At 46.9% G+C, this 17,226-nt stretch overlaps 1 protein-coding gene across 6 annotated transcripts in view; it reads left to right on the plus strand.

The window, feature by feature from the left end:
• The window catches only part of Prdm15 (PR/SET domain 15), a 62,056-nt gene that overhangs the window by 18,660 nt on the left and 26,170 nt on the right, over positions 1 to 17,226 (plus strand). For all 6 annotated transcript variants that reach the window (XM_038346152.2, XM_038346157.2, XM_038346158.2 and 3 more), the window contains exons 6-8: positions 4,088 to 4,189; positions 12,930 to 13,172; positions 16,862 to 16,991. In XM_038346152.2, the coding sequence (XP_038202080.1) occupies positions 4,088 to 4,189; positions 12,930 to 13,172; positions 16,862 to 16,991 (475 nt within the window). The remainder of the gene's footprint in view (positions 1 to 4,087; positions 4,190 to 12,929; positions 13,173 to 16,861; positions 16,992 to 17,226) is intronic.

Genomic DNA, 17,226 nt, shown 5'->3' on the forward strand with positions numbered 1-17,226 from the left:
ATATATATATATATATATATATATATATATATATATATACATATGCAGAGGTATACGTATGTGTTTGTGCGTGTCGTGTCCATATGCAGTCAAGAAATGTAGTTTCACATGGAGGAATCATTTCGGTGAGCCACTAGGTTCAGGATCTCCTGAGGGAGAAGCCAGTCACTGTACTCAGAGTGCTTGCCCTATTAACTTGGGTCCTGGGCATCTCCCAGGGCAGCAGCATTGCTCATTGTTGTTACTAAGGGCTTTTAACATCCAGTTGGGTTAGTAACTCTGCTTCTGAACCAGATACAGTGACCTCTCATGAAAATGGTTTCTTCCTGTGGTGGGATAGAAAGGCTTCACGGGGCTGTTCTTAACATCTTGCAAAGATCTTACAGGTGGAGGTTCATAAATCAGAGGGCTCTGTCCTGTCCTGTGTTTCTAGTCAGTTGTGGTTTAGATGAATGGAAGAGCCTAGGTTCATGTCTTGGGCCCAGCCTCATAAAGCAGCACAAAAGGAGCCAAGCACAGATATGGCTTCTCCCAGCTCTGGAACCTAGAGACACTTCACTGTGTGTTGGGACAACTTGTAAGTGGTGCAGGTCACTGGCTGCTGTCATCCAGATGGCAGCTAGAATCTTTGTGTCTTTCTATCTTTGGAGCCCTTATCTGGCTGTCTCAGGCTGGCTGCTGCTGGCATATGCTCCCCTGGGCTTCCCCACTGACAGTTTAAGTGGCAACTTCCATCACACCTTGCCACCTACCTCTCTGCCCCCACCCCACCCCCGTCCTTTCCCTAAGTCCCTCTCCGCAGTCCCCTCACAGAGCTTGGGCTACACCGAATGCATCCCCCCTGCAGAGACCATGCATTGCAGCCCTCCTTGCCCACATCTCAAAAGCCCACAGAGAGCAAGGCCTCTGAAGAGAGGAGTGAAGCATCTAGAAAGCAGTACTGATTAATTAGTTCCCTGGTTGGACCTGAGAGGGATGGACTTTTCATTCTTAGTGCTAGTCCTTGTGTGTGTACCAGAGAGTTTGTCACCCCAAGGTGGAGCGAGTAAGTCTTGTGGACATCACTTTGTCCTCTCCCTAGGAGGGTGAGATCTCAGGAGCTGTACTGTGGGCCAGGCTTTGGCCTGGAAGGCTAATTCTCTTCCTGCCCCTTTCACATTTCCCCCTGGATGGGTGTCTTTGTTGCACAAATCAGTTTATAGATCTCTAAAATCAGGTCCTAAATATGGATGGTCTCCAAATTCTGATGGGCCAGTTTAATGATTTTTTTTTTTTTATGGTAGATGACATGGGTGGAGAACATTGACTAGAAAATCTCTACTGTAAGCTTTGGTCTTCCCTCGGCCTGTGATGGGTAGGTGGTAGGATTCTCTCTAGGCTGGGCAACTGCAGCTGTCAGTGGCCACATGACCACCAGGAGAACAGCCACACTATTCACTGTCACAGCGGGGGTGCAGTAGGCTTGGTATTTGCACTTAACAGCGGCTTCACCAGGCAGCACTGTGAGTTTAGGAACATCTGCTTAAAGAGCACAGGTTTCAACCCCGATGTGGAGGATCGCACCTTTAATCCCAGCACCCGGAAAGCAGAAACAAGCAGATCTCTTTGTGTTCCATGACCGCGTGGTCTACAGAGTGAGTTCCAGGACAGCCGTAGAGAAACCCTGTCTCAGAAAAAAAGAAAAAGAGGAGAGAGAGAGACAGAGACAGAGACACAGAGAGAGACAGACAGAGACAGGTTTCATCCTGCTTCAGCTATGATGCCCCTGAAAATGGACTTGGATTCTTTGTTCTGGCTATGGACTGCTATTCTGGGTTGATGTTTCCCTGAGCCCACATTAAGAGAGGCTTGCTTTCCTCCAAAGGGTGGATGTAGTGGGGAGCATAGGCTCAGAATCACCCTATTGTTGAGAAAGACAGAGGGTAACATCTTCTAGTCCCTGGGAAGCCATGTTATGCCCGCAGTCTGGCCTGCTTGTCTGTCTGTCTCCCTCCCTCTCTCCCCCTCTCTCTTTGCCTCTGGCTTTGTGACTAGTGTTTTCTAATTTTCAAACCAGTTTCAATGTATTCAGTTGAACTCAACGTGTTGAGTACCCACTTCAGGGGCTTTCAGTAGGTGTGTGCAAGTGTGTGACTCTACCACAGTCTCCTGTATATTAGCCCATCTTCCCTCCTGATTTCACTCTCAGTGACCCTCTGCCCCAAGCTGAGCTGCTGTGTGTCCTGCTGGACTTTTCACAGTTGGCCTGTGCCTGCCCTTCTGTTACTTGGTTTTGACTGTGCTCACACCTGAAACTTCTCTTCTTATGCTGACAGTGCTGCTGTAACCTTTGTGACTATGTCACGGTGTTTGGCTGAGCAATTTCCCTATGTTAGGAAATGTCAGGTGGTACTTAGGGACTCATCTGCTGGCTATTGGCTCTTGGTTTTTTCCTTAGAATTTTTTTTTTATGTTGTAAAGTTACCTTTGGGCAAATCTTGTATCATGACTACCTGGTTCTTCCAATGAGAAGTCTTCATTCAGTACCAGACACCAGGTAGCCAAGATTAGGGGCCTGTTTGGGGCAGCATAAATTCTCTTGTGTGATTATTGTAGGAGATGGTGTGGCTTTTAGATGAAAGGAATCCCAGCCCAGTGTCCCAAGGGCCCCTTTTTAAAAACGATTTGTGTGTGTGTGTGTGTGTGTGTGTGTGTGTACACCATGGGGCCAGAGGTTAGCTTGTGGGATTTGGTTCTTTGCCTCATCATATGGGTCCCATTGAACTCAGGTCATTGGGGTTGGTGGCGGAGATATTCAGGATGCAGTTCCTATCTGCCACCTCTTTGTTACCTTTTTCTATCTCTGATTTCAGTCTGACAGGTTCCACATTGCATATGCTTCTTCCCTAGCCGTGATGGTCTGCATCCTCATCTCTATTCTTGGCACTAGCTTAGGATGCAGAGAGGCAGGCTGTGCTCTTTTCTGGTGCATGGTGGGTATATAGCTGCAGATCTGGGAGACTGTCTAGACTCAGGGACTTCCTCTGAGTGGCCTCTGGAACGTTAAGCTACGTGGTGATGGGTCTGGATACAACAGGCAAGAAGGGTAGCTGTAAGCTGGCCCCGCAGACAAACTGGCTAGACCAGATCTTGAGGCATGCTCAGTGCAGGTCCCAGGAGAAGGCCTGTGACTTGGAAAGGAGCCTTCAGTCCCCTCCCCATCTGCATTGCCAAGGTCAGTCTGTGTTCCTGGAGCCTCTGTCCTAGTCCCTCCTCGGGTCCTCCTCGGGTTCACTGTAGGACTAGAGACACTGTCCAGGTGGCATTCGCCTGCCCCCGGTGGGGATTATTTTTAATTGAACAACTTTAAAGCTTACTCCTGCCCAGGTACTGGGCTCCCCTCCCAGACAACAGTTATCACACCCCTTATTACAAAAATCTCCATGGGATATGTTGGGCCAGGGCTGCAGCCATTTCAGTCTCGAGCACTGTGAGGTGGCTGTTTTAGGTCCCACCATACCCTATGTGAGCCACTGAAGATTTAAACATGAATTGTGTATGCGTGTGTGTGTTGCTATAGAAAGAACACAGGTAAAGTATTCTACTTCTGAGCTACACACCCAGCCCCCCTTTAAAGCAAAACGAAACTTTGAGACAGGGTCTCACGAAATGGCCAAGTTATCTTTGAGTTTGTTCTGTGACCAGAGTGGGGGCCTTGGTCTTCTGGTCATCTTGTTCAGCCTACTAAGTAGCTGGTATTACAGGTCAGCACAGTGAGGCCCAACTCAAGTGTGGGTCCTGAAGGCTTATTTTTCTCTCAGAGAATCTGAAGGACTCTGCTCCCTCAAGGCTAGTGATTGGTGATGGGGGTGGGGCACATTACACATCTGGTGACAGGGCTGACCCTGTGGTAGCAGCAGGGATACCACATCTGCTCCGCTTCCTCATCTGTAAAATGGGGATGAACTTGGTCAGTGTGTGTGAAACTGAGGACAGTGCCTAGAATACACGGGCTCATGGGTCTGGGCACATCTGTCCTGACGTCATCACCTAGGGGTCAGGCCTTACTCAGCTGCAGTAGCTAACCCTTCTGTCTTGTGTCTTGCAGCTACAGGCACCCCTGAGCCCAGTGTCCCCGCAGAACCTGAGCGTGGCCAGTGGGTGTGTAAGGTGTGTTCCAGCACCTTCCTGGAGCTTCAGCTCCTGAATGGTAAGGAGAAAGTGGCAAATAGGGGTTACCCAAGGTGGGCAGACTGTTGTGTTGAGCTCGCTCTTTTTTCTTTCTTTCCTTCTTTTTCTTTCTTTCTATTTTCGTTGTTGTTTGTTCATTTTTTGGTTTCTCTTTTTTGTTTTGGTTTTTTTAATTGTTTTTATTATATATACATTGGGATTTTTGCCTATGTGTATGAGAGTGTCAGATCCCCTGGAACAAGAGTTACAGACAGTTGTGAGCTGTAATGTGGATGCTGGGAATTGAACCTGGCTGGGAAAGCCAATGCTCTTAATTGCTGAGCTATCTCTCCAGCCCATGTGCTGAGCTTTTTCATTCATGTTGGCTCATGCCCATGGCTGTCAGGATGTCCCAGGCTTTGTATTGTCTGTCCCTATGGCCCACAGTGAGCTGTTACTCAGAGCTCCTCCCCTTGGCCTGACCCTCCCTACTGTCCTGCTGACCAAGCTCTGGATATGGTGAACACAAGCAAGGGCCAGAAACCGTGATGACTTGCCTCTTGTCCTGCCTAGTTTCTTTATCTGATGGTTCTTCCCCGTCTGGTGACAGGGCTGACCCTGTAGTAGTAGCAGGGATACCACATCTGCTCAGCTTCCTCATCTGTAAAATGGGGATGAACTTGGTCAGTGTGTGTGAAACTGAGGACATTTTCAGGGCATCCTATTACCTCAGGCTCCCTTACTAATTGAAGGTGACCAGGGAAAAACTGACTCTATCCCCTAGTTACCTAGTTATACTCTATCCTGGGAGCCTGTCTGGTGGGCAGTAGAGAAAGATGCCAGTCACGTAAACTGCAAGGAAGCTAGGTATGAATGCTGTGACTTTTATCACATACAGAACATGCTTGAAAGCCAAACCTCAAGGGGACACTGCTTTGCAAGTTCTGAACAAGTCTGTGATTGGAATGTTCTGGAATCTATGAGAACGTTCTTTCTAGGCAGATTTTAGCAACAGAAAGGCTAATGGAAGCATTTCTGGAAAATATCTTGGGCAGTCCGTGTCTTCTAAGGATTGTGGCTGTCTGTTCTGTGTTCCTGGGCCATCCTCCTTATCTTACCCTTAACACTTTCACCCTCCGCCTGGGGACAGTCACCTGTGTTCATCACAGATAGGAACAGAGAGCACCTGCCAGTCTCTTCTTCCTCCTTCTCCTCCTCTTCTTCTTTGTATTTATTTTTATGTGTATTATTACTGTTTTGGTTGCATGCATGTCTGTGCACCACATGTGTGCAGTGCCCATAGAGACCAGAAGAGGGCATTAGAGCCCCTGGAACTGGAGATGCAGAGGGTTGTGAACGATCACGTAGGTGCTGAGACATGAATCTTGGTCCCTGGAAGAGCAGCAAGAACTCCTAGCCAGTGAGGCATCTCTCCAGCCCCATCTGCTGCCGCTGCCAGGTTTCTTAGAGTGCCAGGTTTGTGAAAAACATGCTCCCTAGATGAGGGCAAGGCCCATCTGTGGAAACCAGGGGGTGGGGACATCACACTAGATAGGGTCATTCAGCCCCAATCAAGAAAGGCTTGATTGCTGTTTGGTTTGCTGGGTCATTTTCTGTGGTGACTAGTTTTAGTTGAGGGAAAAGCTTCCCCTCACTTTGGTAGTAGAGCTAGGCCAGTGTTCCCAGGGGGTCAAGCAACTCTTCTTTCTGGGGCAATCCTTGTGTGGGTGTCTGGTGGGTAACCTGATAGTTACCCTAGGTACAAAACTGATGAGAGAGAGAGAGAGAGAGAGAGAGAGAGAGAGAGAGAGAGAGAGAGAGAGAGAGAGAGAGAGAGAGAGAGAGCGCGAGCGAGCTGGGTCTCTGTGAAAGCAGGCTACAGGGCAGGGGTGCCTTTTGTTGTGCCCCCCCCCCCGGACTGGCTTTAAGGACCATCTCAGGGCCACATGACATGGCTGTGATACACAAATCTATGGAGAGCAGGCTTCATTGGGTAATACTTTGTCCAGTAGGAGAATGTTAATCGATGATCCCTCGTCTTAATTATGATCACACTGTGCCTGAAGCTGCCTTCTGTAGAGCTTTGTCTGACAGTCTTGCCTCAAACCGAAAGGCATGGCTTTGTTGTTTAGGCTCTGCTCTCTCAACCATGTTACTACCATTGGAAGTAATGCACAGAATACTATACTCGGTCGTTTTGTTTCTGCTATTTGCTGGTGTGTGGTGTACCGAATGCCCCTAGCAGATACTAGTAATAAAATGACCAAGGATAGCATTCTGTGTGTTACTTTCATTGCCTTCCATTGGCAGTAACATGATTGAGAGAGTGTCTGGCCTGACTGTTGTTGACTGACTTCCAACCAGGTGAGTCCTTTGAACTTGAACTTACTTCATGCATTTTTTTGTGACTGAGCACAGAACATATATAAACTGTGGCCAGGTAAGAGTCAGCATGTGCATTTTAAAGTCAGGCTGACCACTCAGAGCACCAGGAGGCAGCTGAGGTTGTTAGATAGCATGGGAAGAACAGGTTGTTGTTCTTGACCTTTGACCTGATGCTGTCATTTCCTGTGTCCCCTTAGAGAAACCTGCTTCTGTCTCAGGAGGCCACTTAGGAGTGTCTGATTAAACATGAGGCAACAGTGAATGTCCTGGCCTTTGTGCCCTCCTGGAATTCTACTCCACTTACATGCAAAGACAAAGGGAAAAGTGGGGAGCACTGAGCAAGGTTAAAAAGATGCCAGGATGTGTTTGCAGCAGCATTAACCACCAAGCATGCCAGAGAAGCTGAAGCCAGCAGTGGGATACCCAGGAAACATGTCTGCTCCTGCAGAGCTTAGAAGGTGTCCAGAACCTGAGAGGAGAGGACAGGGGCGCACAAACTGGTCTCCTGCTCTGTCCCACTCACCTACATTTCTGCTCCATCAGCTGAATGTTGGGTCCCTTGGGAGAGACTTGAGACTGAGGACAGGGACTCAAGAGTCAGGTGTTAGAATCTGGGCAACTTCAGACTTCTTCATTTCTTTTAGAGTGGTGGAACTGGCTCAGGCCCCAGATAGGGAGGATTTCTCTGTAGAATCTAACCAGGGAGAGCAACCCCCACCCCCCCAGTGGGACTGCTCAGCCCTTACCATCCTGTAGAGTGAGGCTCTAGATGCTGGAAGGAAACTGAATTTGAGCAAGAGACCAAACAACTTGTCTGAGGAAGTCTCACTCAGGTGAGAGATGGCAGCACGGCACTGCACCCTTCAGTAAGGACAGGTCATTGTTGAAGATATCAGGACAGTAGTTACTAAAAATGAAAGCTGTGGTAGCGGATGTAAAGTTAGTGGGAGAGTTTTCCAGACAGGGAGCTTGTGGAGGACACAAACAGAAGAGATACGGGAACTGGAGGATGGTGTCGAGGAGTATTCTGTAGGGGAAAGGGAGGATTGGGCATGTAGCTCAGCTGATAGGATGATTGCCTAGCGTCACAAGCTCTGAGGTCAATTCCCATCATCCCCAAAACAGACAGGGCAGCGCATGCCTGTCATCCCAGTCTTCAAGAGGAGAGGCAGGAGGACCAAGAGTTCAGAGTTATCCTCAGCTACATAGCAAGTTTGAGTGTACCTTGGGTAACACAAGATCCTATCTCAAAAACAAACCAGGTAGATAAGTAGCAAGGAAGTACTAAAGGATGCAGGTTTACAACCAAGAAGAGCCCAACAGGCCACCAGTATGACAAATCCACAGATGCACCTGTACCGTTATGAGACCTAATCACAAGAATCACAAGAAAGAAAAAACTGTTGGAGGACAAGCCATAGGGCATATAAGACAGGAAGGCAGACTTAGCCGCCAGATCTTTCACTATCAGTAACCTGGTGAAGATATTTAACAAATCCAGAAATTTCTAAGCAGGACCAAAAAAAATCTAGTGAGGAGAACCCTGGAGTTTGCAAGCTGTCCCCATCAGGCCACTTGACGAAGACATTGCCAACCACACAACACTGGACTCCAGAGCTCACATGTGTGGCTTCTGAGATCCCAGCACCTCTATTGAGTTTTTATAGAGTGTTGCCCTGCCCGAAGCAATGTGCATGTTCTCTACACATAGGGAACGGGAAGCGGGTCCTTTGTGGGGAATGAAAGAAGATTACGCAGGTCACCAGCCCAAAGTAGTTGAGAGCAGAGAGCACTGGGAAGAGCAGGTGCCAAAGGAGAGAAAAAAGTAACTGAGAGAGGAGCGAGGCAGGAGTGTACAAACTAATAGTAGACATGGGACAGCGATTAATGGAAGGAAAGGCTGTAATTAGCTCCAAGAGAAAAAATGCTAGCCACAACTGCTGTGTGGCACAGCTGTGTGTGGATAGATCTTTATGGCCAAGATCTTGTAAATATCAGTTGGCTTACACCAAAATGTGATCTGAGTCTGTTGGTGGGATTGAGAGGAGTGTGAGGTCTAGAAAGGAAGCAGCATGTATAAGAAAGTAGAACCCCTTTGTTTCATTTTAAGTAGTTAGTAGGCACTGTCTAATATAGTCAGACCTTTTTACCATGGCACCCTCATGCCAGCTTTTAAACAGCTACGTACCAAAAATGATTTAGAAATCATGAGTCTTTATTGAATATGTACAGTATTTTTTTCTTGCTATTATTCCCTGAATATAGAGCAGTAACCTTTTGCATTTTTACTGCATTTTTATATTTTGAGTGATAATATGAATGGTATGTGTGTTGGTTTTTGCAAATACTGTGCCATTTTTTTGTAAGGGGCTTGGGTGTCTGTAGGTATTGATAGCTTTGGCTTCCTGGAATTCTCCTCTGTAGTTGTGGATGGGTGACTGGAGAATACAGAGGAATGGATAAGCAGAGTGGGGCAGGGGACTGCTGTTTTCTGTTATGAGCCAGTCACAAAGTTATTTGCACCTTTCTCATTGGACTTTTTTTTAAACAATATTGTGAGTCTTTTCAAGACAGAAACTTTGGGTTTCACTTATTTCGTACTGCATTTTTATTTTGAGAAATAAACTTCTGCTTATTTATCATTTCTTTTTGGGCTTTGGAACAGGGTTTCATGTAGCCCAGGCTGGTTCTGCACTTGCTCTGTAGCTGAGGACGACCTTGACTTCTGCTTCTCTTCCTAAGTGGTGTCTCCATGCCTGGCCCCTTTTTATGCTTTGTTTTGTTCTCTTCTCAGCTTGAGTAGAAGCTTCACTCAGTCATTATTAAGTTTTTTTTTTTTTTAATGGAAGCATTGACTTTTTCCTGAAGAGCTGTGCTAGCTTCCTTCCGTGTTTTATTCTACATTACATCTAAATTCATTTGCACACCATAACATAGTCTAGAAGTTCATAAAGCAAAGACTGACAGCTGTATGAGGAGAAATCGTACCACCCCCCTCTTATGGTAGAAGACTTCTACCATAAGCAGTTAGTTAATAAATCAAGAACAGATTTGAGGAGCGTGCTGGGCAGACTTCGTGGCCTGTGTGAATGCAGCATCAGAGTTGGTGTGCTTCTCTCATGCAGTTTCTAAATGATGTATTTATTTTTAGTTTATGTTCATTGGTGTTTTGCCTACATGTATTTCTATGTGACGATATCATGAACTGGAATTAGTTTGTCATCTGTCATGTGAATATTGGGAATTAAACTCTGGTCCTCTAGAAGAGCAGCCAGTGCTCTTAACTGCCGGGCATTGATTTACTGATTTCTGAGACAGGGTCTCACCTTGAACCTGAACTCTTGTCCGTCTGCTTTACCCTTCTGAGTTTTAGGATTACACACGTGACATCGCATTGTTTATGCTGGGCTTCCTGTGACCCAGGCAAACTCTCAGCGGTGGCACTTACTTGTAGCCCTTGCTCTCCTTTTATTTACTCTCCTTCCTTTGGACTCTGGACCTGAGGAGTCACGGCTCCCATCTACTGTGGGTGGCTCTGTGACTTGTCCAACCGTTGCTTCCCTCTGCTTTCTGTTCTCCCTGAGAACTCTGAAAACCTCCTTTAGACCATTTTCTAGTGTTGTGCCCACATCTCCTGCCCTCCCTCTCCTGTTTTTAGGTCCTTGTCACTTGTCCATTTTGGGGTTTCTGCTTAAAAGATTCCTTTTTCAATAGTGCCTAAGTCATGTTTTTAATTTGTATCTATGAGTCTTAGTCTTATAAAAGAGTTTTTGCTTACTTTTCTTACTTGTTTGCTATTTTCAATCATCTTAGTCTTTCCCCCAAGCTTTCTATTCTTTACTTGGTTATATCTGCCCCCTTCACTCCAGTTTGTCCTTAGCTTGTGCTGTGATCTTGGAATTCCAGTCGTCTGGTTTGTATGTCAGCTGATACACTAACATGATACCCTAACAGTTGTTTTGTTGCTAAGCTTTCTGGGGGTTGGTGGGTCACTACTTTGGGTTCTGTTGCTTTGATGATGTGCTTAGCAAGAATTCTTCCCTTTTTCCTCTCCATCGTGTGCTTTCCCCGTTGCCTGGGAAAGCGTTAGTACAGAGTACAGGGCACTTTTATTTATTTGTTTGTTTGTTTGTTTGTTTATTGAACTTCATAGTTGAGGTTTTATTTCTTACTAGGACGTGAAGGGGTATGGCTTTGGCTTCAAGGGGTTTGGTTTGTTTTACCTTGTTTAGCTTAACTGGTATATATTTGTGTTATATACCCCTACTGGGGCTTTGCTTCCTTATGGGAGTCATTTTATACCACCTGCCCTTCCTCTCTAAGACCTTAAGGTGACAATAGTTGGCTTAGCAGGTAAAGTTGCTTGCTTCCAAGCCTGACCACCTGAGTTCAATCCCTGGGACCCATGTGGTGGAAGGAGAGAACCAACTCCCACAGTTGTCCTCTGATCTCTGCTTACATGCCATGACCAAGCACACCTGCACACACAATAAATAGATAAGCATGAAAGTAAATAAATGAATGATGAGACCATTGCAGAGAACAGCTTTCTTTCTGTTTCCCTGGGTCACTTAAGCCCAGAGGAATCTTGATGAAAACCAGGTTTTATTGACTGTCTCAGAGCCTAAGCCATATGTAAAATTCAATCTCTGTTGTGCCAGTACATGAGCCTAGTGTAGAATGAATCCATGTCTCCTATCCAGACTCCATGTAAATTCTATGTTGCTCTCTTGGATTTAGAGTAGACCCAAGTCTATCTCTCAGTCCCCAGACCCTGTGATGACACTTGTGAACCTGTCTTTACAACCAATAACCTGAGAGACCCCAGGGCCTCAACTTTCCCTCTTGTATGTCCTTCCCTTCTGTTTTAAGTTCCCTCTGTATAGTTGGCAGAGTCTTGTTTGCTTTCTTTTAATACTGCTCAGCTTGTATTTTCCGGGTGTGTGTTCTGTTTTGTCTCACCTTCCCCCATTCCTTTTCAGTCAGTGGGCTTGATGTAAGCTTGTTCTGCTAGGTACCAGATCATGTTAGCCTTGGGGCCACCCACCTAGCATAGAGTCTCTGATGAAGGACAAGTCAGGAATAATGGCTCCTTGGCTTGATACTGGTGCTGAATCAACTTACATTTGCAGAGGAAGGAACCACCAACTTCAGGCACAGTGGTACTTTTGCCGTGTGTCTGCTCAGTTACCCACTTTCCCTGCCACTTCCTCTTCCTGTCATCTGGTCCTAGCCATATTTGTCCACTATCTCCCAAACTTGCCATTCCATGTGGTATCTGCCTGTCTGTTCCCAACATCTGTCTCCATTACCTTTTCCTGGGTGGTCTTGGGGACTTTCTGTCCGCTATAAATAAGCAAAGCATTTTGTTGTATTGTAGGGTTTATAAAGAAATGTTTAGCTGTGCAGTGGTGGTGTACACCTTTAATCACAATACTTGGAAGGCAGAAGCAGGTGGATCAAGACCAGTCTGGTCTACAGAGAGAGTTCTAAGACAGCCAGGGTTACACAGAGAAACCCTGTCTAAAGGAAGGAAGTTAGTTTACTGTAAGCGCTCTGGAAGTGCTTCTGTCTTAGTGTGTCACATTCTATGGGAAAGTTAGAAAATACAAACTATCAAGGAAGCAAGTCAGTGTTGCCCACAATTTCATCAAGCACTGCACCAGGGTGTGGACATTGCCTCATGCACTTCCGGATTTACAGACTGCCTCATAGTAACACCATATCCTGTCTGTGTCTCATTTACTTCTAAGCAGAGTTCCAGGATGGGGGATGTGGCCCAGGCAAGAGGAAGGCTGGTATGCAGGAAGCCCTGGGTTTGAGCTGTAGCACTGCATAAAACTGGGCATGGTGGCTTTGCTTAGTTTGAACACTTGAAGGTGGAAGCAGAAGGATCAGAAATTGAGGACAGTCTGCCAACACGATTTAAGCTGACAGCCCAATTCGAAAGTTCAAAATCTGGCCAGGCGATGGTGGCACACAACCGTAATCCCAGCCCTCAGGATGCAGAGGCAGGCGAATCTCTGTGAGTTCAAGGCCAGCCCGATCTACAGGGTGAGTTCCAGGACATCCGGAGATACACAGAGAAACCTTGTCTCAGAGAGAGAGAGACAGAGAGAGAGTTTAAAATCTGAAGCACTAAAATTTTCTAAAATCAGAGTCCACCCATAATCCAGAACCATCTAGTCTTAAACATGTCAAATGAGAGAAACTCGTTCTAAAGCTCTATGCATGTGGTAGAGCCATTTCTCTTTTAAAACAGTGAAGATAGAGTTATTTACCTGTGCAGAGGCCACACTCAGCAAATACAACAAAAAAGCTAACACTGGGGAAGGTGGTGAGCAGGAAGGTGCGCGACTCCTGCTCTGTCATCAGCAGCCCTTCTCCTCTTGCAGAGCATCTCCTGGGCCACCTGGAGCAAACCAAAAGCCTTCCTGCAGGAGGCCAGCAGCATGAGGCAGCTTCTGAGAAGGAGCCTGATGCACCCAGAAGGGAGCCTCCCACCGCGGCTGAGAGCAAGAGCATCCAGAGTGTCGTGGCCACCAAAGAGCCAAAGAAAAAGCCTCGAAGAGGGAGGAAACCAAAAGCATCCAAGGTTGAGCAGCCTCTGGTCGTTATCAAAGACAAGGAGCCTGCAGGTGAGAAGCTGATGGGCTGTGTGCCAGGGTGGGAGGTATGTACCTCATTATCTCTTAGTTCTCTGGGTGGCCATGTTGGCAGGGAGGGCTCATGAGGTAAGGTCTCATCTTCTCCACAGTCCCTCAGCCAGCTGTTAAGAGTGTGATTATCTTGCAGAATATTCCACACTAGACTGTTCAGAACACAGATTTTAAAAATAGACGTCTGACTAGGCTTTGTCACATCAGTCTGCTTTTGTTTGTTTTGTTTTGCTTTTCTTTCTTTTGTTATTTTTTGGGGGAGAGGGGGAAAGCTTTGTTTCCTGACAGTCTTGCTATGGCTGACTTCAAGCTCGGTATGTAACCCAGGCTGACTTTGAACTTGATCCTGCCCGCTCAGCCTCTTCAGCTGGGATGACATGCCTATGCTACCATACATGGCTTGTGTCTGTGTGCTTCACTATCTCAGGTGTATGCCTTGTCCATGCCATGCTTGTCGGGCCCAGCTCTTCTGTTTGTCCAGCAGGACTTAGTCCTTCATGTGAGTTCCCAGTATTTGTTGCCCACTGCTTATGGGTGGACATGTTTCTGGTCATGGCCCTGGCTATTCCTGTTGTGTGCGTATGTGTGTGTCCGTGTGTGCGCGTGTGTGTGTGCGTGTGCGCGTGTGCGTGTGCGTGTGCGTGTGTGTGTGTGTGTGTGTGTCATATACAAAAGCCAGAGGATAATTTTGTAGTTCTCTTTCACCTCTGTAAGGGCTCCAGGGATGGAACTTAGATTTCTGGCTTGCATAGTAGGTATCTTTACCACTAAAAATTCAGTCTCTTTTAAATCCAAAGTGTCTGTAAAATTCCAAAATCTCTTTAAAAATTCTCTGAACTGTGGGAGCCTATAAAGTCAAAATTAAGTTAAATACTTCCTTACTTTGAAAGGGAAGAGCCAGGGCACAATCATAATCTGAACAAAGCAAAACTAAACTCCAACAGTATAAATAGTTCAGTGTCCAATATCTGGGGTTCACTCACAATCTTTTGGTCTCCTCCAAAGGGCTTGAGTAATTTTTCTGGCTCTACCCTCTGCAGCACACACAGCCTGTCTTCCTGCTTCTAGCAGGCTCCACTCTATGGCTGCTGTTGTTCTTGCATCTCCCGTTTGCTGGGTCTCTTGCTGCAGCTGGGCCACACTTTCGCCAGTAATCTCTCCCAAGCTCTCTTCATGGTGGCAAGCCTCATCTTCTCTTCATGGCCACTTCAGTCCTGGGGCTTCAGCCACTCCTGAGGCTGCACCTTCACCAATGGTGTTCCTGGTCTCTTACAGTGCCAGGCCTCAACTGTTCTCCATGACTCCTTCATATCCTCAAAACCAGTGTCTTACACTACCCAAGTTTGGCTGATAACAGGAAATACAACCTTGCCTATCTCTGAAACACAGCTTCTGTGTCCTGACTCTGAGGGACACTTCCCAGATTTCCCCTCAGTGATGCCCGTTTCTTCCTTCTCGTCCCTATTTCCTTTCTCCAGCTGACTACCATCAGTTTTCCCAGTAAAGGCAAAGAAAGATTTTACTTCAGTGACTCTGATCCCTGATAGAATTTTTAAGGGACTTTGAAACTTCCTCCAGGAACCCTCAAGCCAGTCATCCATCCTCGGCTTCTCTCTCAACATTCTTCCAAGCTCACCAATCTCTGAACACTCGATGACTTTTCTAGCCCAACGTTCCAAGGTCCTTCCACAATCCTCCCGCAGACAACATGGTCAGGTCTGTCACAGTAATACTCCATGATCCTGGTATCAGTGTCTGTCCTAGTTAGGGTTATTACTGCTGTGATGAAACGCCATGACCAAAGCAATCTGTGTGTTTGGGGGGGAGTTATTTGGCTCACACTTCCATGTCACTGTCAATCACTGAAAGAAGTCAGGACAGGAAGTCAAACAGGGCAGGAACCTAGAGGCAGGAACTGATGCAGAGGCCACAGAGGAGTGCTGCTTATTGGCTTGCTCCCTATGGCTTGCTCAGCCAGCTTTCTTATAGAACCCAGGACCACCAGCCCAGGAATAGCACCACCTGCAGTGGGCTGGGGGCTGGGCACTCCCTCGTCAATCACGACTTAAGAAAGTACTCTACAGCAGGATCTTATGGAGGCATTTTCTCAAATGAGGGTTTCCTCCTTTCAGACTACTCTGGCTTGTGTCAAGTTGACATGAAACTAGCTAACGTGCCGCTTTGAACCACTTCATAGGCCTGAACTTGTTCTTTGACTGTGCAGAGCCCTCAGCTGAGGTTGAAGGTATCCTCTCTGTAGCATGTACACATCTCTGTGATGGGGAAGCTCAGCCAATCACATTTGGCTAGGGTGTGGCCGCTTGGGGCGACGGAAGAAGGACCTGGGCATCCAGGTGCCCACCCCTTGTTTTGTATTCATTTGGCAGTGCATGGTACTCGCTGGACTCCCCGTTTTTCCAATTATTAAACTGGATCTCTTATATTGAGCTTGTCTGATTAATCCTAGCTTACCGGTCGACTACACCCGTCATCTCTGTGGTCCTCATGTAACTCCCTGTCCCAGCTGCCTGCCCCTCTGCTGCTAGGTCCACCTCACATTCAGGATAAGGTGTAGTGCTCAGATGTCTTCCCCCTCCTGCCTGCGTCACTGGCACCAGATGCTCTTTGGTCTTGCCATTGTGGAAATGAGAAGCAAGCTTGAAATGAAAGGGAGTGGAAGATCAGCTTCCATGGAACATTCCCCACTTTTCCTGTTTCCTACTCTCTCGCCAGTGCCTGTTCTCTAAGCCATGTGGGAAATATTTACACACCAGCAGGAGTGGTTTGCGCTCTCTCTGGGACTTCCCTGCATCTGCAGACAGAAGGAACAGGAGGAACTACTTCCTGGCTGTCACTTGCAATTGATGATTGTAGGTGAAACAATAGAAACCAGTGGCTCCAATTATCACAGAGAGGCTCCTGCCAGCAACAATGGGAGCAGATGCAGAGACCCGCAAGCTGAACATTATAGTGGGTGGAGAGAGAGCCCGAATTGGAGAGCTCCATTGGGTCCCTCCCCTTGGCACGAGGGGAACCCCGAGGAAGGGGAAGAGGAAAAATTGTAGGAGCCAGAGAGGTCGAGGATATCAGGAAAATACAGCCCACAGAATCATGGCTAGAATTATAGCTCTTGGGAGATAGAAGGATTAAATATCTTACATAGTAAATTCAAGGGCAGGCCTGGCTACATGAGACCATATTTCAAACAACAACAACAAAACTCACAGTGGCTGAAATTTTTTTCTATGTGATCTTCCTGTGTGTGTATTTTTATCCCATTTCCGGCATGGCCCTGAATAGAATATTTACTCACCTTTGAATATCCTCAAGATGACTTGTATTACTTGTAAATCTCTGTCAGAGCTTATTTAGTAAGCTTCACGGTCTGGCTGCATACCCATCTGCTGTATGTCAGTGGTGTCTCAGGCAGGGTCGGGAGATTGAAGTAATGTGATGCTCGGGCTTTACAGGGCGTGGCCTGTAACTTTGGTTTCCATTAAAAACATACTTTCTTTACATATAGATAAACACTTAAATTCTGAAATGTTCTGCTTTGTCCCTGTTGCACCCACACTCAGGAGGTGCGGCCAGGGGCAGTGTTTCTCCTGGATTTGTCACCGTCTGTCCCTATGCTGGTGGTGACCCTTTTGTCATACCCCTTTGCACAGAGCACGTGGCAGAGATCATTACCGAAATACCCCCAGATGAGCCTGTGAGTGCACCGCCAGACGAACGGATAATGGAGTTAGTCTTGGGGAAGCTGGCCACCCCCACAAATGAAGTCAGCTCAGTGCCAAAGTAAGTCCTGCTTGTGTGCGGCTGGTGCTTAGGGAGGGAGCACAGAGAACAACTAATTGGTACTGCAGGGAGAGCGCCTCCCACCTCTAATCCCCACAGCAGAGCCGAGCTTCGTCTTTTCAGGCCAGCAGTGTATGTGCTGGAGCCCAAGGGTGTCATAGTTCATTCACTGTGAAAACTTTTTTTTGTCTTAAAACACACATGACAGAAAATTTGCCATCACAACTCTTTTTAA

This window comes from Arvicola amphibius, chromosome 10 (genome assembly GCF_903992535.2).
Source record: "Arvicola amphibius chromosome 10, mArvAmp1.2, whole genome shotgun sequence".
Lineage (NCBI taxonomy): Eukaryota > Metazoa > Chordata > Mammalia > Rodentia > Cricetidae > Arvicola > Arvicola amphibius.